Consider the following 27,926-nt stretch of genomic DNA (forward strand, 5'->3'; position numbering starts at 1 on the left):
CAGCAAAATGGAGTAGCCGAACGCAAAATAGACACATTTTAGAAGTTGCCCGAGCCCTACTCTTTCAGTGTCATGTTCCTCTTTTTTTCTGGGGCGATGCCGTCTTAACCGCCATCCAACTCATCAATCGCCTTCCTAGTCGTGTGCTCTCGTTCACTTCCCCACTTGATGAATTACAGAAAACTCACTCGACTACTCACTTGCAGTCTACTCTTCCACTTCGAGTCTTTGGTTGTCAAGTGTTTGTTCATCGGCACCCATCCCTCTTCTAAATTTGACCCTCGAGCCACCAAATGCATCTTTTTAGGCTACTCCTCATCCCAAAAAGGGTATAACTGTTTCGATCCGGTGTCCCAACGTTTGATTGTTAGTCGTGATGTTACCTTTGTCGAACATGAGCCATACTATCCTAAGCCTTCAATTCAGGGGGAGTACTGGAGTGAATTTCAGCCTATGGAGCCATCCCTTCCTGAACCTATTCCGCCATCCTTTCCTGAGTCTTCTTCTTCCTCACATGTGCCAACTGAAGCTCATAGATGGGGAAAAATGTACTCACGACGACATCACTCGAGAGGTAACCATCATATCTCTGAAGAAGTTCCAATCCCTAAACCGGTGGAAGGTCCTGAAGGTGGTACAAATAATGAGAATGAGGTCAGTAGTACTGTTGATGATCTTGACCTTCCTGTTGCTCTGAGAAAGCGGCCAAGGGTATGTACTAAACATCCTATTGAGAATTATGTCTCCTATGCTTCTCTATCTCCGAGTTACCATGCACTTGTGACTAATCTCGACAGTATTACCATCCCTAACAATATTCATGAAGCCTTGGCTATTCCTAAATGGAAACAAGCAGTGATGGAGGAGATGACAGCATTGCAAAAGAATGGAACTTGGGAAATAGTAGAGCTACCTAAAGGGAAGAAACCAGTGAGTTGCAAGTGGGTGTTTACTCCCACGTACAATGCTGATAGCACTCTAAACAAGTTGAAGGCTAGACTTGTTGCTCGTGGATTCACCCAACACATGGGATTGACTACAATGAAACATTCGCGCCTGTAGCAAAACTTAATACTATACGGGTACTACTCTCTACTCTCGATTGCTGTGAATTTAGATTGGCCTCTTGAACAACTTGATATTAAAAATGCTTTCCTTAATGGAGACTTGAGAGAGGAAGTGTATATGTCACTCCCACTAGGTTTTGATGAGGGAAGAAAAAATCAGGTATGTAAACTCAGAAAATCTATTTATGGCTTGAAGCAGCCTCCTCGTGCTTGGTTGACAGGTTTTCCAGTGTTCTCAAGGCTAAAGGGTATAAGCAAAGCCTATATGATCACACTATGTTTGTATCTAGACATGATAATCTCATACTATTATCATTGTCTATGTGGATGATATTATTGTTACAGGGAATAATATGAAGAATTGATCGGATAAAAGGAGCCCTGAATAAGGAATTTGAAGTCAAAGATCTTGGAAAACTGAGATATTTCCTTGGCATGGAGGTTGCACGGTCTAAGGGGGGATATGTGTGTCTCAACGAAAATACACACTTGATCTTCTTAAAGAAATTGGTATGCTTGGGTGTAGACCAAGCAAAGTACCCATTAGCACCATTAAAAAAGGGAAGATACCCACAAAGAATAAAGAACAGGATGCAGCCAAGAGGAAGAAGCAAGAGAGAGAAGAAGTGACAACAGATAAAGAAAGATATCAAAGGCTAGTGGGAAAACTCATTTATCTCTCCCATACTCGTCCAGACATAGGCTTTGCTGTGAGCGTTGCCAGCCAACATATGCATGATCCAAGGAAAAAGCATATGGATGCAGCCTACAAAATATTAAGGTATCTCAAGGGGACCCCAGGCCGCGGCTTATTCTTCAAAAAGAGTAACATCAGATCAGTTGAGGTTTATACTGATGCTGACTGGGCAGGGTCACAAGAAGATAGCAGGTCAACTTCAGGATATTGCACATTTGTATGGGGAAACCTCGTTTCCTGGCAAAGCAAAAAGCAAAAGGTTGTTGCTAAGAGCAGTGCAGAATCAGAACTTAGAGCTTTGGCCCAAGGAATCATGGAGGGACTATGGCTAAAGAGAGTATCTGAGGAAGTTCATATAAAAATAGATGGTCCACTCAAATTATTCTGTGATAACAAGGCTGCCATAAACATGGCCTTAAACCCTGTGCAACATGGCAGAACAAAGCATGTTGAAGTTGATAGACACTTTATTCGTGAGAAAGTGGAAGAAGGGATAATTTGTCTATCCTACGTGTCCACGAAGGTACAAATTGCAGATGTGCTCACCAAGGGGCTATCAGAAGAGAAGTTTGAAAGATTTGTGGGCAAGTTGGACATGGTGAATATATATGATCCAACTTGAGGGGGAGTATGGTAATTATGAAGATATGATACCTCAATAATATTATTATTACCGATATAGTGATATTCGAATATTATTGCTAGAGATATTATTATTATCATTGGGATCATATCAGATTTGATTTAATTGTATTTATTAAAGATTTGATTGTATAGCTCATATCTTGGTGTATCTCATGCGATCTCCAAGACCAGTGTATATATTGGTGCATATACCTCAGTAATAGATTATCGAACTGTTCAAATCAGCCTTGCTCTACAAGAACTCCTTATGAAATAATACATGGTGAGGTAGCAGATTACAAAAATTTGAAAACCTTTGGTTCCTTAGCTTTTGCCACAGATCTGACTGTCAAAGACAAGTTAAAACCCAGATCCATACCTTCCATATTTGGGTACCCCAACAATAAAAGGGATACTTGTTGTATGATATAGAAGCAAAGAAAATGTTTATCTCAAGACATGTAACTTTTATGGAACATAAGTTTCCTTATAGAGATAACATAGGCACCATGAAAGGGGGAGCCAATCATAATCCAAAAGACATCTTTTATTTTGATCATACACCTTTTGTTGATTTTGTTGAAGAAGAAGCAGATCGGCAGTCTCCAAATCATATGGAGAGTAGAGAACTCGTTGACAATAATGGCTCCACAGATGCACAACAGGAAACCAGGAGCAGTAGCAAAGCTCCAGCAAGACCTGTCCGAGAGAGAAGAGCTCCAGTTTGGGCTAAGGACTACATATGCAACTTGGTGGCTGATCAACAAGATGGATCAGATGCTAGGAAGCAGAAGTGCAAGTACCCTATAGAGAGTTACATCAGTTATGGTAATATTTCTCCTAACTATATGTGTTATCTTTGTACTATTGACTCTGTCTCAGAACCTTACTCATATAATGAAGCTGTAAAGAATTCAGATTGGGTAAAGGCTATGAAGTGTGAGATAGATGCTCTTGAAAATAATAGGACTTGGGATATAGTGCATCTACCTAAAGGAAAGAAAGCTATAGGGTGCAAATGGGTATTTAAAATAAAGTACAGACCAGATGGTAGCATAGACAAATATAAGGCTAGGTTAGTAGCTAAAGGATATACTCAAAGGGAGGGGATTGACTACCATGAGACTTTCTCCCCGGTTGTTAAGATGGTAACCGTTAGAGTTATTCTTAAAATTGCTGCTGTAAATAAATGGAATGTTTACTATATGGATGTGAATAATGCATTCTTACAGGGAGACTTGAAGGAAGAAGTTTACATGTCCTTGCCCCAGGGCTTTGAGAGCAAGGGGGACATGGTGTGCAGGCTAAGAAAGTCTTTATATGGGCTTAAACAAGCCTCTAGGCAGTGGAATTGCAAACTAACTTCTACTTTACATGATGCTGGTTATTTTCAAAGCAAACATGATTATTCAATGTTTACTAAGCAACATGTTGATGGTCTTGTCTTAATATTAGTCTATGTTGATGACTTGCTGATCACTGGAAACTCAGAACAGGGAATAATGGAGTTAAAAGACTATCTGCACAATAATTTTAAAATCAAGGATTTAGGGGACATGAAGTACTTCTTGGGAATTGAAATTGCTAGATCTAAGAAAGGCATTATGCTAACACAAAGAAAGTATTTGTTGGATCTTCTTGTTGATACAAGCTTGAGTGGATGCAAGCCACTCACCATTCCAATGGCTCAAAATCTGAGGTTAAGAGCATATGAAGAAGGAAAGGATAGCAAAGCAGATTTGCTTCCAGATCCTGCACGCTACAGGCGACTAGTGGGTCGTTTAATATATTTAACCAATACTAGACCTGATATTTCTTTTGTTGTGCAGGTCTTGAGTCAATTTATGCATATCCCAACAAAGACACACATGGCTGCAGTACTTGGGGTGATCAGATACTTGAAAGGGACACCTGGCCGTGGTATCCTCCTAAGTGCTGAAGGAAATTTCAGACTCAAGTGCTTCTGTGATGCAGATTGGGGAACCTGTCCTACTACTAGAAGATCAGTCACGGGCTATATCTTGAAGTTGGGAGGTTCATTAATCATGTGGAAGACTAAGAAACAAGCTACAGTTTCTAGGTCATCTGCAAAAGCTGAATACAGGGCCTTAGGTTCTGCAATCTCAGAAATAGTGTGGATGGTTGGATTATTGAGTGACTTGGGGATCAACCAGACAGAGCCAGTTGATGTCCATTGTGATAGTAGAGCGGCTATGCATATTGCAGTGAATCCAGTGTTTCATGAGCGCACGAAACACATCGAGATTGATTGTCACTTTGTCAGAGAGAAGCTCCTGCAAGGATTGATCAAGCTGCTGCATGTCCGATCTGCTAGTCAAGAAGCTGACCTCCTCACTAAGTCTGTGGGTGCTGAAACATTGAATAGGATGTTGTCCAAGTTGGGTGCTATTGACATCTTCCGCCCTCCAACTTGAGGGGGAGTGATGAAATATATGGGGTGTTTTCCATCTTGTGTATTGGGCCTATAAGGCGCGGCCCGTTTACTTTGCTTGTTGTATGACTTAGGAACTTAGGGAGCTTGCTATGTATAGTCTATAAATAGTGGATTGGTTAAGTGTGTAAGTGTACATTGTTTTTCTGTTTTCATGATCAATAGAAATGACCAGTTCTTTTGGGCCCACTCTCTTTGTCAACACAATGCAATTGATTTGTCAAGTTTCTTTGGCTCTATTCTTTCATGCTACCGTTAGAACATATTTTCGGAGATGGCTTGGGATTTGCCTCAAAATCATCATGGTTCAGATTGATATTTGTTCTGTCAAGGTTACTATGCTTTTATGAGTCGCTGATACAAGGGTGTTGCATGCCAAGTCTTGGGTTTTCATTAATCTGTACCTAAAGTTGCGAGTATGCTCATGGTATATGTAAAGGGCTAGGGCTCCAAAAGTTGATGCAAGAACTACAAGTTGAGATAGAGTCATCGATAAACTCTATTGTGGTAGCAAGGCTGCCACAAATATATCCCACATTCCAATTCACCATAAGGCATTTCATCAGAGGGTAGGTAGAAAAAGGGATTGTGTGCCTAATCCATGTACAATCAAAAGAGAAAACAGATGATATATTCACTAATCGATTTTCAAGACAGATCTTTGAAGATCTTACAGGCAATTTGGACATGATTAATATCTAAGATCTAGCTTGTGGGGAAGTGTGAGATATCTTTGCTTTTGTAAAGATATGTAAATATATTGTAATTAGTATAGAATCAAGTTAGATACTATAGGATATTATCCCCTAATATCTCCTAATAATGAGCTATTAATGCCCAAACTCTTCTCTTGTGTATATATTCCCTCTTTCTGATCATGAATAAAAATAGAAATATATTCCATTTAACATGGTATCAGAGCTGACAATTTAGGGTTTCATTTTCTCTGGTTTTCTAATCTGTTGTGCCTTACACGTCTGGTCCTCTGTCAGCCTCAAGTGCCTGCCGTTAGGGCTTCTGTTTCTGGCCTCTGGTAGGAGCACACGCTGACCAGGAGGAGTCGCAAGGTCCCGACCGGCCAGCCACCGGAGTCTTGTTACCGTCCAAGCAGCGCATGGCTCTCATGCGCTATCGCCTGCGACAGTAAGTTCACGCGCCGTCCCATTTTTTGGCTGATTTTTGATGCCGAAGTTCTCCCTTGGATTCGTCCCCTCTTTTTTGGCTCATCCCTGGTGAGTTTCAGATCTGGGTGCTCCTCTTTGTATTGATCCAGAGCTGTTTGGATCTTGTGAAGCAACGTTGCTGTGTTAGGCATGTGATTCAAATTTGGTCGTCTGCCTCTTGTCTTCAGTTTGATTAAGACTAAATCTGGATATTGCTGGTTGGTCCCTAGTGTGACTGTTTGTGGCTACTTATTCCTACTTATCACTTTTAAAATTATTATTACTCTATTTTGTTAATCTCTCATGGGTGATAACAAGTTTGCAATTACTTCTGAAGTGGTTCCAGTAGTTATTAAGATTACTGAGCACAATTAAACTAAACAAATTATCTGGATTGGAGGAAGACAATTCGTATTTACTTGTGAAGCATTGAGAAAGAGGATCATTTAACTGACGATCTCCTCGCAGCTGACTCTTGTTAGTCATGGTTACGGGACGATGCACGACTCTTTTTATAGATCCACAACTTTATTGATAGTGAGATTGTCCCTTCTATTACTCACTGTGAATTTGTTAAAGAACTGATGAATTATTTAGGATTTTTATACTCTAGTAAGGGCAATATCTCTCATGTTTATAAGGCTTGCAAAGCTTTCTATTGCGCTAAGAAGAAGGATCGTCCTCTCAAAGCCTACTTCATGGATTTCAAATGAATGTATGAAGAATTGAATGTCCTTATGCCTCTTACTACTGATCTGAAGGTTCAACAAGCTCAACGAGAGCATATGGCCATCATGAGTTTTCTCACTAGTCTCCCACTTGAGTATGAGACTGTTTGCTCTCAAATTCTATCCAGATCTGAGATTTCTAACCTTCAAGAGGTGTTCTCTCGTGAGATGAGGACTGAGAACCTTTCATCACCAGCTACCAATGCTCCTGTCAGTGCTCTAATCAGTCGAGGCCCAAATGATAGTCCTAGGACGACTAACCGTGGCAATTCTAAGTAAGGGGGAGCGACTCCAGATTCAAGTGGGGTGATATGTTACTATTGTAAAGAACCAGGCCATACAAAGCATACTTGTTGTAAGCTGCAAAACAAACAGCAACGTAATAACTCTGTACATGTGGCAACGCTAGCTGATGACAAGGTTACAATCTCTGCTGCTGAATATGCCCAATTAAAATCTTTCACACCATCCATGAGTGCCCTTGCTACTACAGATAATTAGGCTATTGCTCTTGTCTCTTCTTCCTCTAAATGGATCATAGATTCTAGTGCCACTAACCACATGACAGGTAACCGCTATCTCTTCTCCACTTATAATTCTTATACCAATCCCTCAACTATCACTATTGCTAATAGCTCCCATTCCTGAGTAGTCAAATTTGGCACTATTAAACCTACCCCCTCCATTCACTTGTCATCTATGCTAGATGTACCTGACCTTGCATTTAACCTACTTTCCCCTAATAAACTTACTCGCCAATTAAACTGCTGGGTCTCACTCTTTCCCGATCATTGCTCACTCTTTCCCGATCATTGCTTGATATAGGATCTTTTGACGAAGAAGATTATTGGTAGGGGTTATGAATTTGGTGGACACTATTTCCTTGACGAGCAAGGTTCTCGTGCAGTGGTTTGTACCGGTGGTGTCACTCCTTTTGAAGCACATTGTCATTTGGGTCATTTATCTTTGTCTTCTTTAAAAAAGATTTATCCTCAGTTTCAATATTTGTCATCTTTATATTGTGATTCATGTCAGTTTGGCAAACATCATCGTCTTCCTTTAGTATCTCGAGTCATCAAACGGGCTTCATCCCCTTTGGAGTTAGTTCACTCTGATATTCGGAGTCCGTGTCCTGTTGTGTCAACAGCTGGTTTCCAGTATTTTGTTATATTTGTTGATGATTATTCTCTTACAACTTGGTTATATTTAATAAAAAATCATTCTAAATCATTCTCTCATTTTTGTGCCTTTTCTGCTGAGATTAAAAATCAATTTAATTCTTCTATTAGTACCTTACGAAGTGATAACGCCAAAGAATACTTCTCTACTTCATTCCAATCCTATATGCTTCAAAATGGTATCCTCCATCAATCTTCTTGTGTTGATACACCAGCTCAAAATAATGTTGCTGAACGAAAAAATAATCACCTCCTAAAAGTGGCACGAGCACTTTTGTTTCACATGAAGGTTCCAAAAACTGTCTAGGCTGATGTTGTCTTCACCGCTTGCTTCCTCATTAATCGCATGCCCTCTTCGGTTCTCAATGGTAACACTCCCTACACTACTCTTTTTCCTTCCAAACCTTTGTTTCCTATTAATCCCAGGATTTTCGGGTGCGTTTGTTTTGTCCGGGATGTGCGACCATCTGTCTCTAAATTAGATCCCAAGTCTCTTAAGTGTGTCTTTCTTAGATACTCTCGGGTTCAAAAGAGCTATCGGTGTTTCCCTCCTACTCTTAATCATTATCTTGTTTCTGCAGATGTAACCTTTCAGGAATTCATTCCATACTTTTCTCCTTCCGCTTCACTTATACCTCCTCTTTCTGTGGAGGAGGACAACCTTCTGGTATACTTTGTTATCTCGCCACCAACACCACCACCTCTGGTTCCAGCTACTACTCAAGCCTTTGTACTATCACCCGTGTCTCATGTTTACACAAGACGTTCAAAGGAGACCACTGTCACTGCACTAGGTTCTACTCCTCCATTATCTGCTTTGTCATCAAATCCTGAGTTGAGCATCTCTCATCTTGAGCCTACACCTATCTCCGACTTCGAGACACCTCCTGTTCCTGATCCAGACCCTTCCCTTCACTTGCCCATTGCACTTCGCAAAGACAAACGTACTTGCGCCCATCCTATTTCTTCATTTGTTTCATATAACCCCTCTTCCCTGTCTCTCATGCCTTTGTCTCTTCTTTAGATTTTGTTTCCATGCCTAAGACCCTTCATGAAGCTTTAGCCCACCCGGGTTGACGTGTTGCTATGGAGGAGGAGATAGCGGCCTTTAACCAGGCTGGTACTTGGACCTTAGTAGATTTACTGACACGGAAGAAGGCTATTGGGTGTAAGTGGGTCTTAACCCCTACAACTTGTGCTGATAGTACCCTTGACCGCCTTAAAGCTCGTTTGGTTGCTAAAGGCTATGCTCAGACTTATGGTGTTGATTACTTCGAAACTTTCTCCCCTGTCGCAAAACTTTCCTCTATTAGTCTCTTCATCTCTATGGCAGCAACTTGTGGCTAAGATCTCCATCAGTTGGATATCAAGAATGCCTTCTTGCATGGTGATCTCCTTGAGGAAGTTTACATGGAGCAACCACCAGGCTTTGTTGCTTAGAGGGAGCGTGGGAAAGTATGTTGTCTCAAGAGATCCTTATATGGCCTGAAGCAGAGTCCCCGTGCATGGTTTGACAAGTTCAGTACTGTTGTGCAGAAGTTTGGCATGTGTTCTATCAGAGAACAGACACCGGCATAATCCTATTGGTTGTGTATGTAGATAGCATTGTGATTACAGGGAGCAATACCTCAGGGATCTCATCACTTAAGTCCTTTCTTAACTCTCACTTTCAAACAAAAGATCTGGGTCCATTGAAGTACTTCCTTAGAGTCTAAGTCTTGAGAAGTAAGAAAGGCATCTTATTGATTCAGAGGAAGTATGTTCTTGACCTGTTAAAGGAAACTAGAAAACTAGAGGCTACGCCAAACAGTTCCCCTATGGTTTATAATGCACCGCTTAATGCAGGGAAGCATACCATTTGAGAATCCCATTGATGCCGCTAAGAGCAAGCCCTTTGAGAATCCAGAGAAGTATCAAAGATTGATTGGAAAATTGAATTATCTTACTGTGACCCATCCTGATATCACCTATCCTGTCAGTGTGCTTAGCCAGTTTATGGTCTCACCTACTATCAGATAATGGGAAACCTTAGAACATGTACTTCATTACTTGAAGGGGTCTCTAGGCTGTGGGATATTATACAGAGATTATGGTCACATAGATATTGAGTGTTTTTGTGATACTGATCATGATGGTTCAAAAGCCACGAGAAGATCCACTACAGGATATTGCATCTTTGTGGGAGGAAACTTGGTGTCCTGGAGGAGCAAGAAGCAAAATGTGGTGTCCCAGTCAAGTGCAGAGACAGCATATAGAGCTATGGCACAATCTGTGTGTGAGATAGTCTGGATACATCAGTTACTGAAGGAGGTTGGTCTTAAAACCTCATTACCAACAAAACTATAGTGTGCCAATACAGCAGCCTTACACATAGCATCTAATTCGGTATTCCATGAATGCACAAAGCACATTGAGATTGACTGTCATTTTGTTCAGGATAAGATCAAGGAAAACTTCATCTCAACAAAACACGTGAGATCCAATGATAAGCTAGGTGACCTCCTTACTAAAGCTTTGAATGGGGTTCGGGTTGACTATCTTTGTAACGAGTTAGGCATGATTGACATCTATGCTCCAATTTAAGGGGGATTATAAAGATATATAAATATATTGTAATTAGTATCGAATCAACTCAGATATGATAGGATATTATCCCCTAATATCTCCTAATAATGAGCCATTAATGCCCAGGCTCCTCTCTTATGTATATATTCCCTCTTTTTGATCATGAATAAAAAAACAAATATATTCCATTTAACAGCTCTTATTACTCTATTGTAAATAAATTCTTAGAAAAGATTAGTGACTCATCCTCGGGCGTATGGCATCTGTCTTTATTTTTCAGTTTACTCTCCTTTGTATATGCACAAGCTTGTACTTTGCTCTTTAGATAAATGAAAATCAATCATTTTCTCCCACATTTTTCTATTGGCATGTTACGCAAAAGTTATCACTCCCAATTAGTTATATCTGTTTTTACTTTTCAGTTACTTTGTCAAGTTTATGTGTTTCTTATGTTTGTGTTTATGCATCATGTTTGCGTTTCTAGTTTGTGTTGTTTTTGTGTGGGTTTGCTTAATCATGTGTTTCATGTACCTTGCTTCTTCGTTTTAACGCGTTTGGCTTTCTTATCCAAAAAAAACAAAGACAAAAACAAAATAACAAAAAAACGTACAAGTCTAACAGCATCCCAACATATACAAACTGACACATATACAGTCTACCATCATTATCTTCTTTATATACTGCCTCCGGTCTTTAATATAAGATCTACTTAATTAATTTGGATAGATTAAGAAATTTAGTTAAATTGGTTATTTGTCAAAAGTATGTATGAGTTTTTTTTTAAAATACCCTCTTATATCATTTGCATTAAAACCCTTGATATAAACTCCTTTAATATTTGCAATCGAGATAGTTTAGGAAAATAATGATAAATATTAGGGACAAAATGGATTGAAATTTTATATTTATAATTAAATCTAACTCCCCAACTAGCTCTTATAATAAAATAAAGGACCGGAGGTAGTATAACACACACATAAAACCTTTTTTTTCAAAGAAAAAACACTGATAAGATATTAAATAGTAAAAATAGATTTTTAAAAAAAAAAAATACAGATAGAGATCTCCAGTAATTTCACCTGAATAGGATGCAACTGAAGACTTCTTGATTGCAGGGAATGACTAACAAATGATACCTCGCTGGGACTTGCATTCACAACAACGACAATGTACGAATACCTGTGACACCATCGTCCGCAAAATGAATTCAAAGAATGTTATTGGGATTAGACCGGAAATTACCATCAATTTGTATACATACATTGGATCAAGTTGTGACAAGCCTGAAACGCCATCATGGCCATCCTCAATGCTCATCACTATGACCCCTCGAACCCATGTTGGTCCAGTATTGTGAAATCGTACTCGTTCCTAAAAAAATGGATTATACTATTTTTAGTCTTGGAACTCCTAAGAGATTTGCATTAAGAATTGCTCTGCGCTCTAGCTACCATTATCGGTTCCACAAAGGATATCCAAACAAGAGAGAAGCAAATCATGATTTAAATCAAATAAAAATTCAGTCAAATTACACGATAGTATTTCTTGGAAGCAAAAGAAATACGAGAATTTAAAATATCGAGAATTCAAGATGCTACATATTGAAGTTTAAATGCTGTCAAATTGAGTTTCAAAAGCTTCACGACTGTTACTACTGCTACTAAAACCATTCATACCGAAATGTTTTAAAATACAAGGCCAAGAAGATTAGGATTTAGAAAAAGTGACAGTTGGAATACCTTACACTAAAAGGAAATTCCGGATAAGCTGAAATTTAGCTTTTCCAAATGAGGGTACGGTTCACAGACAAATTTAAAAATATATCTGAAAAAGAACATGAGCCCCAAAAAGGAAAGGAAACAATGGTGCTTAGTGGAGTTGAAATATCCATATGTGAAGATAATTGGTCACCAATTTAGGTTATTCCCTTTGGCAAGTTAAAGGAGCATTTAGTTTCCATGATTAATAAAGGCAGTGATTCCATAGGAAGATATTCAAAATGTATTCACCTGGATAGCATTTGCTGTCCTCAGACGGAATAGTGGTGATGAGTACCTTATACGCAACAGGTTTAAAAAATTCTCTAAACTGGCAAGGATGTCGCTCTTCAGAGGCTTGAAAGATGGATCCGCCAATCTTGGTTTCATTCTGATTAAAAAAGACACAAGATTACCAAATGAAGCAACAGATGGTACATAAACAGTAAATCAATAATAAGATCTTTTGCATCACACAATTTCATCACCAGAATATGGTAATTTATATCATATACTGCCTGATGAGTTGACACTCAAATAAGAAATGCATACATTAAACGGTGATGATAAAGTGTTTAAACTCTTACAGTGGCCAGTTCTTCTCATTTTTCTCCCGTGGAGGAAGCCCAACACCCCAATTATTAGAATTGTATGAAAAATCAAGCCTGAAATCATAGGAGGAAAACCAATATTAGATGCAGAAGGAAACACAATAAATTGCCAAGGACAGAAAAGGAATTATCTGAACAGAATTATCTGCAAGATTGAAAATAAGTTATAGGTTATGGAAACTGAGAATTTGTAGAATCAACCTATTGAACCAATCTCCAGAATTGTATGAATCTCGATCAAGTGATTTTGAGCGGAGTATCTCATCACCAGAGTGAAAAAATGGTACCCCCTAAGAAACATAAATGACTGAGTACCAGAAATAATAAACTAAAAAAGGAAAGCGGCTGATTTCATGATGAAGAAATCGGTAACACAATAACTCAGTGGCCCAATTGACTGAACTGCTTAAATTTCAAAAAACACAGTCAGCCATCATGCTATGAACCCTTTACTACATAGGCAACACATACTTGCTTTTTTTTTTTTTTTTAAAAAAAAAAAAGAACACTAACACAAACATAAAGACGGTGACATGGCAAAATTTCAAGTGTCAATATATAGAGTGTCACGTAGCGTTCAAAATGTGTCAGAACATGGATACAGCTCTTTCTTAAGACATCTGAGCTTTATAAGTTATTATAGTTCCCTAATATCCAGTGTTTCAAAACTTAATTTATAAGGAAAGTGAAAAATAGCGTGATCAAACATAATCTATGAAAAGAGAAGCATGCTTGACAAAGTTAACAAACCTAAAGACAAGAATACATATTAGTACATAAAATATACGGGTAAAAGCTTGAGATTTTTATACTGCATGATATTAATGAACTGCTGGAACCTGTGAGAGGGCTATAATACTTGTTGCCAAATGATTTATCCTGCATCTCTCAGTTACAGGGATAGACACTGGAGCCTGCAAATAAGGGACAGAAACACACCAGAGGTTAGGAGGAAGTACAAGGAAAAAAGTAGAATGCTGTGTGTACTAAGCATACCTTCAAGCTCACAATGTCAAACAAGGTTTCATTGTCATGAGCAGAAACATAGTTAACCTGCAAAACAAGTAATTAATTTTTGCCCGTTCCAACTGCTTTATCCCCTCTCTTAAAATTCATAACAATGACTGTGAACATTTATTATTTAAAATTTTGCTGGTTCTTCCTAATACAGTGCATACTTCATGAAAAGTACTGAACTGATGATGGCAATTAAAAGTGAAGAAGCTTACAGTTTCTGTGGGGGATGAAGCATATGCAACAGGTATCCCATCATGTAGCAGAACTTCTGAACCTTTTACCTGAGATTCGAATGGTGTTATCCTCATCTTAATTTCATCATGATGCCGATGGTATTAAAAATTCGACAGCCTAATCTTTGGAAAGAGGAAATTCAATCATCCTGTGAGATTTTTTCCACGCAAATTTTCAACATGCATGCAGCATAAAATATTTTCAACATGAATGCAGTATAGAAACCAGTCAGGGTTGCAAGCAGATATGGGTTTGGTCCCTACATATCACATAGTACAGCTCATATTCATTGGGTAGAGAATGTCTTGTATCTCATGTCCTGATCCTACCTGCTAGCCGGGGGTTGTCTTTACAGTTCTTAAAACTCATACTCTGAGCATCTTTCAATTAGTCTTCATGCAAGACCTAGAGGCAGGACGATCTCTGCCATGACCATCTTCCAGAAGTGCCACAGGTACAAAATGCAGCTATTACCATCATTAACACCTTTTTTCTATCTGGAAGAGGGAATGAAACAGCCCCTAACTATGGCCAACAGCCCTGATCAATCTAAAGTTTCATAGGAATGATCATGGGTCAGTTTTTGTTGTGTTTAGCAACCCACAATCTGGACAATTTGCAGTCAACAGCTTATCTTTTAGCCTCATTAGAAGATGGAACTCCATACATACCCATGATCTCCCATCATACTCCCAATGTTGGGCTTGAGACATGAAAGCATGCATAAAATGTATGCCAAGAAAACATATTGTGGCAATTAAATAAAATAAATATTGTATATTATGACTGATTTATAGGCATATACTTGGGCGAATATATCGGGTAGATTAGGAGCAATAATATGGAGGAAATATCTCTATAATCATAAACATTTACTGATTGTATGCCCTAATATGTATATATGCTGTACATGAATAAACCATCGGACTATTCAAACTATATTGGCTCTACATGGTATCAGAAACAGAGAGATATGACCAAAAGTAGTGCAGAATCCGAGCTAAGAGCATTAGCTCAGGGTATTATGGAAGGACTATGGCTTCAAAGGGTGATAGAAGAAGCTCAGGTGAAGATTGATTCACCAGTAAAGCTCTACTGTGATAAAAAGGCATCTCTGAGCATGGCGTTAAATATAACATAGCAAAACCAAACATGTTGAAGTTGATAGACATTTTATCTAAGAAAAGGTGGAAGAAGGCATTGCGTGTTTGTCATATGTTCCAACCAAGCAGCAATTGGCAGACATTCTCACAAAACGGTTGTCAGAAGAGACCTTTGAGAAGTTCATAAGCAAGTTGGACATGATCAATATCTATGATCCAACTTGAGGGGAAAAGTGTTATGAGAAGTAAAGAAATAGGAGAGTGAAAGAGGAAAGAGAATGGAAAAAGAGTAACAGAAATAGGGAAGAATTAGAGAAGAGTAGAGGATCAAGAGAAACTGAATAATTTCTAATCAGATTGCAAAAACTGAGTTACAAAGAATGGCAAATACTTATTTATAAGCAAAAGCCCTAATAGATATAAATCTAAGTAAATATCCTAATATTATCTAGATATCCTAATCTATCCAAATCCTACTAATATAATTAAATACTATCTAAATCCTAATAATATTTATTTAAACCCTATTTATATCATATTTAAGTATTTTCTTATTCATAATTATAATTACATAACAGAAAGTGGTAATTATATAAAATAAATATTGTACAATATGACTGATTTATAGGCACACACTTGGGCGAATATCTTGGGTAGATCAGGAGAGAATATCAAGGAGGAAATATCTCCATAATCACAGCCGTTTACTGATTGTATACCCTAATCTCTTTATATACTGTATAGTACGCACACGGATAAACCATTGGACTATTCAAAGTATATTTGCTCTACACATATTTATGCACGTGGCTATGTTGACATTATATCTACACACACACACACACATAAGTTGGTGTAGATTGGACTACCAAGCATAGAGATATCATAGTAGTAGGGTGAAGCTGATATTCAATGTTTACCAACCAACCATTGCCGGTGATATATGAAATAGTACGCAAAAGGTGAAAGTTCAAACTTAGTAAAGAATGCAAATGTACCTAGCTCTATACCTCTTTTCCTTCAGAATTGGTTAGTACAAAATCTCGCAAGTTTGCAGCCATTCCAACCTGAAAAGCATGAAAGAATTTGGTGAACTTGTTTGCAAAAGCAATGAATTATATCAGCAATAGTCAGTAGATGTTCCCCTTCAAGTGATGAAGACAGTTTATTTGAGATGCATTATTCTTCCAGCAAATTAGTTGAAAAGACCACAGCAGTAAATAGTGCATGTAGATTTGTCTCAATTGTATTGTAATGATAGAAATGAGGAGCTAAGAAAAGGGTATACTCCGTCATTCTCTATGCCAAACAAAAGCTCTAGCCACTTAATGAAATAGAAGCATGAAGATCCCCATCAGCTTTATCTACAGTAACTGTAAATTCCATTATCCCACCACCACATTCCAATACATAACTCCAATCCTTTATGAGAAGAAATATTTAACTTCCAAAAAATAGATAATGGAATGAAGTAGAAAATGCATGAAGTCCAACAACCTGGATGTGATCCCTTGATGCGCCAAGCATTAGGTCTGCATTAGCTTCTGTCCCGTGATCATGGCCATTAGGCTGCAGATAGAAGAATTTTTTAATACTCAGAAGTCAGATTGCACCTGATTCAACCGACTAAGTAAAATATAAATAACATCATAGGCTTGATATCACTAATTGCAGTGAAGCCTTGCCATAATATGAAATAGCTCCAAAAACAAGAAACATAAAAATTGGAAACAACAAAGATATCTATTGCGTTACTTCAAGCAGGGAGGAGGATTGTTATTGTCCAGAAAAAGTTTTAGGAAGCATGGCTTAGGAAAAAAAACAAATAGTCAAGTAATCGAATAAAGATTGGATTTAAAAAAAAAGAGAGAAAACCAAATAAAATAGAAAGAGTATAGGCTGAATTAATCTTTATTTAATATTCATGCCATTGCGACATACAATAGCATGAAAATTTTGTTACCCTGGGCCACAAGAAATAATTAGCAAGAAAAATAATGTTCCTAGCAACTATGCGGATGGACATAGTATTTGAAACTGCAAGAAGCAGACGCATACACATTGTCCAGCACGTGAGAATATTACAATGCAATGTATATAATTATATAATTAAAAATGTTGGGCAAAAAGTTATATAATTTAAATAACCATAAAATGTAGGTAAAATATGGATGAAGACACATTTGTTAGCCTATCTATTGAAAGCAAAACAGAATGCGGTTAATTATAAGAATTATATACGGTGAATATAAACTGGTACAATTATTTTTTTAATCAATACTTGTACTATTCACATAAATGCCATTATTCCGAATACGTTTAAAATAATGTCAAATTAAATTATAACTACATCATTTTATGTTCATTTAAAGTTCAAAAACATTTCTATATTAGTTCACTGATGTTGTATGAAATTAATTTGTCATAAGAAAATTATGTCAATATGTATTAAGTAAAACAAGTAAATTGAACAAAAATTTTGTTTTCACATTCTTAAAACTTCTTTTCAAATCAATTTTTTCATAATACTCTTTTTCTTTATTTTTGTCTTTGGACATGGTTTCAAAATAAATCATTCAAACAAATAAATAGAATCAAACAAGCCCATAATTTCTACTCGAATGAACTTACCTAATTTCTGTTTAATCTCTTCCCGCATCTTTAGGATTCTGTTTCACTGTGTATAAATAAAATTTCATTGGCACCTTGACCAGAAAATTATGGTCGTTTTAATTTTTCATATCAGAAGTCTCTCTTTTGCTCAAACCCTATGTTTTTTTAACCAAACCCGTAATGCACAGCAGCATCCATTGGGAAACTATATGAAATCATTAAAATCTGTACTACTTATGTGCAAGGTTTTAGATGCAATTTCTAAGATAAATATATATAACTAGTTTTGTATTAATGTGCAGATATCATTTTATGTGGAAGTATTATATTTCGAAGTTCGTTGTTGTTGTTGTATTATATTTCTAAATTCATAACTTATAAGAATTCAATGACTACAAGGTACAAGCATTCCACATCTCGTTGCAACATGCAGCTTTCTAGTCAGTTTTAAAAAATTGAGAGGTGGAAAGGTCAACCAAGAAAAGAGAAAGGTGGAAAAGAAACAGAGGAATAAAGACATTAGAACAACTAACAGATATTTATCTATGAAGATTGTTACTCTGAGGTAAAGCATTTAAATCAGTGAAGAAATGATAATTTTTTTTTCAAAAGAAGAGGGAAGAAGGAAGGAAGGAAAGAATGATACCTGCAATAACAGACCAGTTGCAAATCCTTGTTGGAGTGGATGACCAAACGGAGACCCACCAAGTACAGCATCTCGAATTCGATCATTGAAGCTATATTGCACTCAAAATAACTCAAAAAGAAAAACTTCCATGTAAATCAATCACAAAACTAAAAGCATCTAAAAATTTGGTCGCTTCTTGGATTTAGCAAATTCATAAGCGTATACCGACCAATTCCTAGCATTAAAATGATACAACCGTTGGCCAAAAAAAAGAGGGAAAAAAAATGAAACAACCACTTAAAGTAAATTACATAATTAGATTTTACAATATTATAGCCACGTTTTGTTTAAGATACCAAGCAGCAGCGCCACCCTCAGTAAAGTAGTTCAGATGGAACTCAGTAACAATGCTCAATCAAGTAACATCTTATCAAGCATATCACGCTCATGATATTAATTTTAAGCAGTAATAGGAAAGAAAATTGAATAATATATAAAGTCAAGGCAGAGACTATTCTTACCTCCCAATTCCAGTTCCACAAAGATTAAACTGTGAAGCATTTACCCCACGTCCATTTTTGGCAACCTCACCAAAGTCCCATCCTTCACCATATCTTTTTTTTTTTAAAATAAAATAAAATTAGAAGGAATAGTTGAGAGAAAAATATCAGGTGAAATCATAATATGGAAATCATTATAAGAGAGAACTAGGAAGATTGCAGAGATAAATTCACCAATGAATCTTATCCAACAAAGACAACATAAATAACAAGTACATGTAGATACTCGAACCATCAATTCCATCCCTTTCCTTGGTTAAGCAATGGAGTGCATTTTTTGCTTTCACCTGCAACAAAATCCTGAATTGATGTCTTGGCTGTGTTTACGAATGTCATGCATTGATATGTGCTGTTAAACACCTATTTTACTAGCTAGGAAATTATGTACAATCCTTGACTCAGAAGGGCAAGGGCTTAATCATAATTGCATGTAAGATGGTTGGTACTGTACTTTCTGACTAATATTATTGAAGTTGTCTTCTGGTTGTCATCCTAAGTTTCTAAAATCATCCTTTGAACTATCCAACTTATTTGCAGTATAAAATATGAAATCACCCATAAATAATTTGAATGCAACTATTAACAAAGCAGAAGATATAAATTGCACTTTAGTGCCTAATCTGTGTACAGGCATCATGAATAAAAATTGCATTAATCTCTAAATAGAAGCCTGTGTTAACCCTAGTGAAACGTCAAAGGCTACATACCATAGTGCTCTTCATAATATGACCCATGAGATCAAATCTGAACCCATCAATCTGAAAAAGGAAAAAAGCAACATGACATACATGGAACTCTCTAGCAAAAATATAAGAATTGTTCCATGGCACAAACTGAAGGAAAAATAAAGGGCTAATAATTATAACAGCATTGTATCGTGCATCTAGATAGACAGAAGGAAGCCGCTCCTCAGTGAATTATGTTGCATCAACATGATATAAATAACTACCTTGTAATTGACGGCCCAGTGTATAAGATCATCAATGATCAAACGATCAACCATAAAGTGCTCACTGGCAGTGTTGTTCATGCAAGTACTATGCTCAACAAACCCATTAGCATTCCGTCTTAGATAGTAACCTGGAACAATCTATTAAGAAACTTTGTGTCACACTACTAAAACAGACAAATGTTTCACAAAAAGAAGCTAAGCTTAACATGACACCTATGCATATGGAATATTTAATCAATTACAGGAGGACCAAAGAAAACTTGACACTTCATGACCTTGTCAAGGACAGAATGCTCATCAAAGGGCCCACTTCCTTGCAGATGATTGTACACAACATCCAACACAACACGAAGGCCAATATGGTTAAGTGCCTGTAAAGAATATAACTATCATGGTTAAGTTCCTGTAAAGAATATAACTATCAAGAGACCAAAAATCATTTTAAAAGACTGACATTGACAAAACTAAAGCGTCATTGCTACACAATGGAAAATGAGATGCTTATAATTTAGATCCATGAGTGACATGAGAAAAAGAAACATCAAAGTCATACCTGAACCATCTTACGGAACTCAACTATACGGTATGGGCCATTTGGATTACTTGCATAACTGCCTTTAGGAACCCCCCAAAGAACAGGATTGTACCTTTCCAAGATAGAGTGTACGCAATGTTAAAAAATAAGTTTTAGTAAAAATTATGGTTGGAATTGTTGGAATTGTCAGCAAAAAAAAAATTACGGTGGGAATTATCATCCAATGTAGCAATTTGGAGATTACCCCCAATTGTATCCATCATAGTCTTGAATGGCTGTAATAAGAGCTTGTTGCTGATCTGAATCTGGTGGCAGACCTTCTAGTTCTGAAAAATCTGCCAAAACACTTTGCACATTGAAGAAACTCAAACATTTGTGGATCTGATTCTTATTCAAAGCATACAAAAATAGATGTCCTGGAGGCTGAAAGAATAGCTATCTATGTAACCTAACTCAAAATTTTAAAATATGATTATCTTACCACAAAAAGAAAATAAAAAATCCAGAAAAACCAATGCCTTGTCAAGTGAAATAATCAGGAACTAATGTTCGATAAATCTACAAAATGACACATAATGTAACGATGTGTCTCATGCTAAGATGTTAATATTAATCATACCCAACTTATAGCTAATATATTAGTACTTTCGTATTGCCAGGTCCCATAATTTTTTCTGCAGAGTTGTTGGCCTTATTTCCAAGTCAATTTTTTAACAACGCTCACTTTTCCTTGCCAAAAAGACCAAAAGGATTTGTCTCAAAACAGACTTTTATCCTCATTGATCACCATTAAGTCACTAGTCTCATCTCTTGGTTTTAGTTTCTAATTTTCTGGTTACCCTTGTATTTTATAGCAAACCTCTTTCATGTGGCCAACCCAATTGCCAAAAGTGGTACCACAGCTTACCACCCTTTGTCACACTACAGTGAGCAGTACAGGCCATCAAGGCCAATATTTCAGCTGCTGGTTTGGGAACTTGAAGACCCTTGAATTATTCTCTCCCTGCTTATCTTTCAACTTCTGAAAAGGTTTCTCAGGGAAAGTAAAGGGAGAATAGTCATGATTCTTCCCCAAACATATTCAAATATTGGATTTAGGCCAAGAAGTCTATAGACCCTATCCTGATCCGCAAATTTGATGTAATGTGGTGCGTCACTGCTGCATTTCCATTTGAATACAAACGCTGCCTAAGATAAACAACAGGGTTATAATATTGCATAACACATAAATCTCCTTGCCTCAATTCATTAGGTTTAATTTTTGATTTCAAATAGGAAAGCAGTATCCTCCAAAGAGGAATATGTTTCCCGTGAAACATTGGCAGATAATATTTGCTCGCTTGTACAAAAGGTAATTCCCCCCGATTTCAATCATCAGTTGATCAACCAAGACATAATTTGGCTGTTTTCACCAACCCAAACTTTGTACTTGGCTTCTTTGAGCTAGGCATGCTGGGGCTGAATTAGTAATGATGTAATCCTTGTTGACACATCCGTAATATGCATAAAGCATGCTTTGGGACTATTGGAGGTAATTCCCCCCGATTTCAATCATCAGTTGATCAACCAAGACATAATTTGGCTGTTTTCACCAACCCAAACTTTGTACTTGGCTTCTTTGAGCTAGGCATGCTGGGGCTGAATTAGTAATGATGTAATCCTTGTTGACACATCCGTAATATGCATAAAGCATGCTTTGGGTCTATTGGAGGTAATTGTTACGATCCAATCCGTGACAAATTATCATGAATGGAGAGCTTTCATAAATTGAATGAACACACTAGGCATTTTCCCAGATGAAGTCGTTTGTTCTCTGAATTCCGAGCCATCATGGAGTTGAATTTTACCATGGAAATGTGTCATGCCCTTTAGGACCTTACACCATGAAAAAAATTCAAAGACAAGGCTGTGATCTTATTATACCAGCTATTCAAACAGCACATAACTAGATGGATTGGATGCTGAAAGATTAACGTATCCAGACAGTCTAACAAACTATAAAAAATTTAAAATAAAACTATCCCATCATAGCAGAAAGACAAGATAGTAAAAATCAAACAAGATAATGTCTTCTTGAACAAATAAATAAAGGATTAATATTAAAAATGAACTAATAAACGACATTTGCAAAGCACATGTTCTTCAATGTGTGTTGTTTCCAGCATAAGCAAAATTAAGTCAGTAGACTCATGAACACATCTCTATCAAATATCTCAAGTATAAGTTTCAAAATTAAAAGGTATAGCCATTTAGTATTTGCAAGAGAATATCCAATGCTCCAAACGCAAATGTCACGAAAACATAAGACTATAAGAGATGGTAAATGCATGTGCAACCAACATATCTAAAACTACACGAGATTTCTATTATAGAAAGCAACCAAAAGGGGGTTAAGAACATTGATCAATCTATAACACTCAAAACTACATGAGATTTAATTAAATTTCTATCTTTATATCCATATCCTTAACTAATAGTGAACTAAAAATATTAAGGTTGAATTTGACCCTCCAAGAAGTACAATTCCATTATTAGAGAAAAGGATTTAATATAGGTAGTACTATTTTATTCAAAATATAATTTAATTATTAAACATATTTTACCTACAGATCTCCAGTTCTCCTTTTGATCATCAACTCCAGCAAACTGAAAAGTTGGAAGTAGATGGACATGGGTGATGCCGGCACTTGATAATTTCTTTAGATGAAGTACACCAGCTGAATCCTTCAAACATATATTTATAGTTATTCCATTTGTCAACAGCATTTAACAGTACAGTAATCTTTTCAATCTTGAATTAGGGATTGCAAATTTCTAATTGAATATATTATTAGGTTCTAACCTAGCAAGCAACACATGCCAGAGCATATTTTTGAGACCACAAATTGCACGTAAAATTTTTTTCAACCAATGCTCAGTTTCCCATCATTAGTACTGTTAAATAGGAAGATAATAGGCCACAAAAATGCAACAAAGAGATTGCAAAACAACAAAGTTAACAATCCTATTCTAAAACAACTTTAAAATTAGAAAGAATTAGAAGATGAAAGCTACCAGCAATGTGAAGGCCAAATAACCACCACGAAGGTCAGGTTGCACAGAGGAGTCATTGGCACTATATGGCAACAAGCAAAAAGTTACCAAACTTTAGCCACAAATTACATAAAACTCAGACGACTGACAATAAATGTTCTGAAAGTTGAGTGCAATAATTAGTTATTCTTAAGGTGAGATAGATTGTATCATCAGTTACTTTAGCCACCAATAGAAGTCCAAACTTTAGCCTATAGATATCACTGAAATACTAAAAGCAAAGGCTCAAGATAACTGAAAATTAATACTCAATTGAGAAATGACAAATATTGATAAATAAACAGAAAAGCAAAGAAAAAGAGAGCAGTATGCGTATTCAGAAGCCAAGACATTGTGTAGTCAGAGAGCAATATGACAACACGGCTACCCTCTGTCTTCTTCATTTTTAATTCTCTCTCATTGAGTCCTTATGTTACCTTTCTCTTCTTTCTACAAAGTCAAACCATAAATCTATCAACATCCATCTTCGTGTGCAATGCCCAAAGATAGAAGTTTATTAGAATTCATGTTCAAAAGAAGAATTATAATTACAATCCCGAATAAATTTGGCACATCTTATGAGAAAAGGACAAGAGAAGATAAAACACTCCAACTTTAATCGTACATGCACACATGTTTTTTGATCTTTTTCCAAATAAAATCTTCAAAAGCTCACATCAAATCTTTATTGTCTCTGATTGTCATGAAAGATGGCCTATGAGTAAAATCAAATAGTGCATATGACACTTCTCACCTGAAATCTCTTGCATGCATTTCATAAATGCTTATATCTGAGAAAGAATGCAGAACAGGTTTCTTGTTTGCCAGATCATTCCATCCATCAGGTTTTAACTCATCAGAATCAAGATTAATTAAAAATGTCCTCCTGCCATCTGATGAAAGTCTGCTAAATAGAAATCAACAAAGCAAGTGGGAAATGTAATTTTTTATATAATTGCAAACAACAGAAATAAGCACCAGTGAATGGTAATAGTCAATAATCCTTAAATCTGGATTGAATTTACAAAAAAATGAGAGGTTACCAACAGACTTGATTGACATACCCTCTAGCATATGGATCGTTGGCATAGCATTTTTCAACTCGCAAGGTACTAGGGTGGTAAACATTTACTTCGTAGACATAGTAACAGCCTTCCCAACTCTTGGGTCCTTTAGTTTTCCAAACACCATTATCCTCCTCCAACTGTACAATTTCAATAGGGTCCTCTCCCGTTGGGCCCCTGTAGATGTAAGCATGTATCGCCTGTTTTAACATGAAAAAATATTGAGGGGAGTTGCAGCTAAGGTTGTAAAAGCATTATTTTTTTTGCCCCCCCCCCCCCCGGGGGGGGATTGAAACATAACATACCTGAGCGGTAGGAGCCCATAGGTAAAGTGAAACAGCATCTCTTGAGAAAAATGCACCAAGGGGGCCATTATATGAAAAAACTTCATCTATAACACCAGGTAACTGCAAACCAGTACAATTCCTGCACTTCTCATCAGCTGCGAGAAAAGGAAATAGACGCGAGTAGCATGCCAATATAATCAATAAACAATAAAAAGGAACAGAATGCAAAAAGATTCTACAAATTATAAGTCACTGCAACATTTGTGATAAATGAACTATAATATAAAAACTCTGTCAAACAAAGATAAAATTATCAATTTTACCCTGCAATTCACCATCATTATAGAAACCAAATTGTGAGTAAAATATTATGTTGAAATATAGTACTATAATTATTGAAATGATTCCTCATTGCTTATAGGATAATGAAGGCTTCATGTGAAACTATTGTCTGAGAGAAATCTGCTTCTGGAAGCTACGAAAACATAAAGGACTTACAGTCATAGATAACAACTGCTAACTGACATTTGAGAAGATCCTTAACGTCCAAAGAAGTTGGCAATTTAAAAGCTTTATAATCTTGAATATGCGGAAATTTTTCCACCACCTGACAATACACACGTCTTTGAGGTAATTCCGTAATCAAACCATCATTATAATCCCTTTTCCATTGTAGATGAGAGCCACAAAATTCTCACACACAATGAAATCACAAAGGCACCCCTTTACAGGGCCTGATCTTTCAATAAATTTTAAAGGCTTTATGGGTAAAAGCAATTTACATATGTAGGAAGGCCGGCTCTATCTTCTTCAAGCTTAATTTTCACATCTTCACCTGTTTAACACTGGAAAGGGTCAATGTCCACGAGGAATCACTTGTACATAGGAAAACATGAGTATTCTTCAACACGCTGCACTACTGTGGTAGGTTAAACGTTTTGTTAGAGTTTGGACCTTGAATTTCATTATTTGCCATGGACAAAGAGGCATCTCTACTAGCAAGTAGATAGCAAAACCCATCCCCAATATCCTCATTCCACGCAATCAAAGATTTACTGACCCAATGTGCTCTGGAGTACAACAAATTATCCTCCATCTGAGCCACCAATTCAAGATAATTGTTAGTTGTCTCAAGAAACAGGCTCAACAAAGAAGATTAAGCGAACACACAGACATATGCAAGCGAAACTGCATTACATGCAGATTATAAAACCATATGAGCAATTCCTTTACATCCAAAAAAGTAGCAAATTAAGAGTAACACACTGCAATAATGTTCAGAGAATGGGAAATAACAAGTATAAGGACATACAAACAGGAACATTGCGCAATGGTTTAAGAAGAAACTGAAGCAAAATCTTGTACCATCATCATATGAATTAATCTGCTCAAAACCATAATAGTTGTTCAAGCATATGATATTTCATTTGTGTTTCTTTCATAATATATCACTTCAGAAGCACATGCATAGTTATGGATTGCTAATTTATCATATAGATAAGGCATAAAACCAAAACGGATTGTAACGTATCATTAACATTTCAATTTAAAGTAATATCTATTCAGCAGCTATAAAGACCGCTTCTTTAGCATCCAATAGACCAGCGGTTGTACGGATGATCTTTATGAAGGAACTAGAGCACTTCCGGAATACTAAAAATAGCAAGAAACAGCAACAGTAAAATCGCAAACGGAGAGAAACCTGAGAAGTTGAACTAGAAGGAGAAGAAGGAGAAAGAGAGCAACAAATGGATTGGGAAAGATGGGGAGAAAGGCGACGACGTCGAAAGCGCAATGAAGGATGCACAATTGAGGTGATCGAGAGATGAGCGACGGAAGATGTGGGAAGCAGAGTCGTGGGAGATAGAGGAAGCGGAAGGGAACAAGATACTAAACGAAGCATTTTCCAGTGTATAGCTCGGACTGTGTGCTGGGATAAGAGGCAGCTTGTTCTTCCCTACGCATTCAGCGTCTTGCTTACACTAGGAATCAGAAACAGTGATGTGTTTACGAAATCTCTTGAAAGTGTGAGATGTACTCATTTACATTTGCTTTTATTCATAAAAAATCTGCATCATACGTTCATTGGTCGAATTTGGAGTCTCACAGAGACACAGAGAGAGAAGATATGAACACGTTATAAAAAATTTATATTCATAATAAATACAAGGGAGAGACATTTTTGGAAAAAAAAAATATTAGTAACGATTCGAAAAAAAGTTATTTTATAGAGTTTTTCTTTCAGGGGATTTCCAACAAATGATATAAAAGAAGGACAGGAGAATCACGAGGGAAAGTGACAGCAAGAGCGCGCCATTACCTTCATCTTACGAGCTACCCCCGGCGCCAGCAATCACTTGAGCATCATCAATTTCGATCAACCCACATTGTTTGGTGCAAATAAGCGCAGCTCAGCTCCGCTGATCCTGCAAGTTCAACAAGGATATCACTCAGACTATATCAAAAGAATTGACTAACAGTTCCTATGGCGTGAGTCTCTTACTAATAGGTTAGATTGTACCTCGAGGTAGTTGTAGAATTCCCCGTTACGAGGACTGAAAAAGAAAGATTTTGGAATCTGAATCCATTCCATCGAGCTTATAAGCCATGCAACAAGATCCAAACCAGTTACACTTGATAGCTTTTTATCAATAACTTGTGGATTTAACATGAAATTATATAAAGGAATTAAAGGAACTTATATGGAGAAAGAAAGGTAAATTCACTCAAAAAAAAAGCAGCGCTTAAAAAACTAATAAAAAGCCAAATTATGCTATTATAGCTAGGTTTTGTTTAAGATAACAAGCAGCAGTGCCGCCCTCAGCAAAATAGTTCAGATGCAATTCAGTAACAAAACAAAATTATGCGATTATCAAGCTTATCAGCCTCATGACATTGATTTTAAGCAGCAATAGGAAAGAAAATTAATATATAAAGTCCATGAAGAAATTATACCTACTTCCCAATTCCAGCTCCACAAAGATTTAACTGTGAAGAAAAATGAGAAGGGGAAAAAAAA

General features: G+C 36.8%; 2 protein-coding genes across 2 annotated transcripts; one reads left to right on the forward strand and one right to left on the reverse strand.

Annotated features, from left to right (window-relative positions):
• The first annotated feature begins 8,995 nt into the window (after positions 1-8,995).
• On the forward strand, positions 8,996-10,492 carry LOC114712931 (uncharacterized mitochondrial protein AtMg00810-like). Its single transcript, XM_028897490.1, has 4 exons — positions 8,996-9,199; positions 9,755-9,883; positions 9,965-10,219; positions 10,346-10,492. The coding sequence occupies exons 1-4, from the start codon at positions 8,996-8,998 to the stop codon at positions 10,490-10,492; spliced, it is 735 nt and encodes a 244-aa protein (XP_028753323.1).
• Positions 10,493-11,511: 1,019 nt separating this feature from the next.
• Positions 11,512-27,529, reverse strand: LOC114712932 (pullulanase 1, chloroplastic). Its single transcript, XM_028897492.1, has 28 exons — positions 27,429-27,529; positions 27,228-27,403; positions 25,862-26,003; positions 25,690-25,742; positions 25,406-25,514; positions 24,926-25,062; positions 24,621-24,820; positions 24,311-24,460; positions 23,539-23,599; positions 23,088-23,208; positions 20,729-20,819; positions 20,503-20,596; positions 20,225-20,320; positions 19,947-20,087; positions 19,705-19,755; positions 19,214-19,284; positions 18,959-19,051; positions 18,456-18,546; positions 16,694-16,765; positions 16,207-16,263; positions 14,072-14,140; positions 13,839-13,895; positions 13,682-13,756; positions 13,044-13,132; positions 12,819-12,896; positions 12,484-12,622; positions 11,736-11,845; positions 11,512-11,653 (listed from the first exon to the last, which is right to left on the reverse strand). Exons 2-28 carry the CDS (start codon positions 27,231-27,233, stop codon positions 11,512-11,514), a joined length of 2,595 nt encoding a protein of 864 aa, XP_028753325.1. The 5' UTR covers positions 27,234-27,403; positions 27,429-27,529.
• Positions 27,530-27,926: the final 397 nt, after the last annotated feature.

The sequence above is a fragment of the Neltuma alba genome, unplaced genomic scaffold (assembly GCF_004799145.2).
Source record: "Neltuma alba isolate B1F8T4 unplaced genomic scaffold, ASM479914v2 tig00011400_pilon, whole genome shotgun sequence".
Classification (NCBI taxonomy): Eukaryota; Viridiplantae; Streptophyta; class Magnoliopsida; order Fabales; family Fabaceae; genus Neltuma; species Neltuma alba.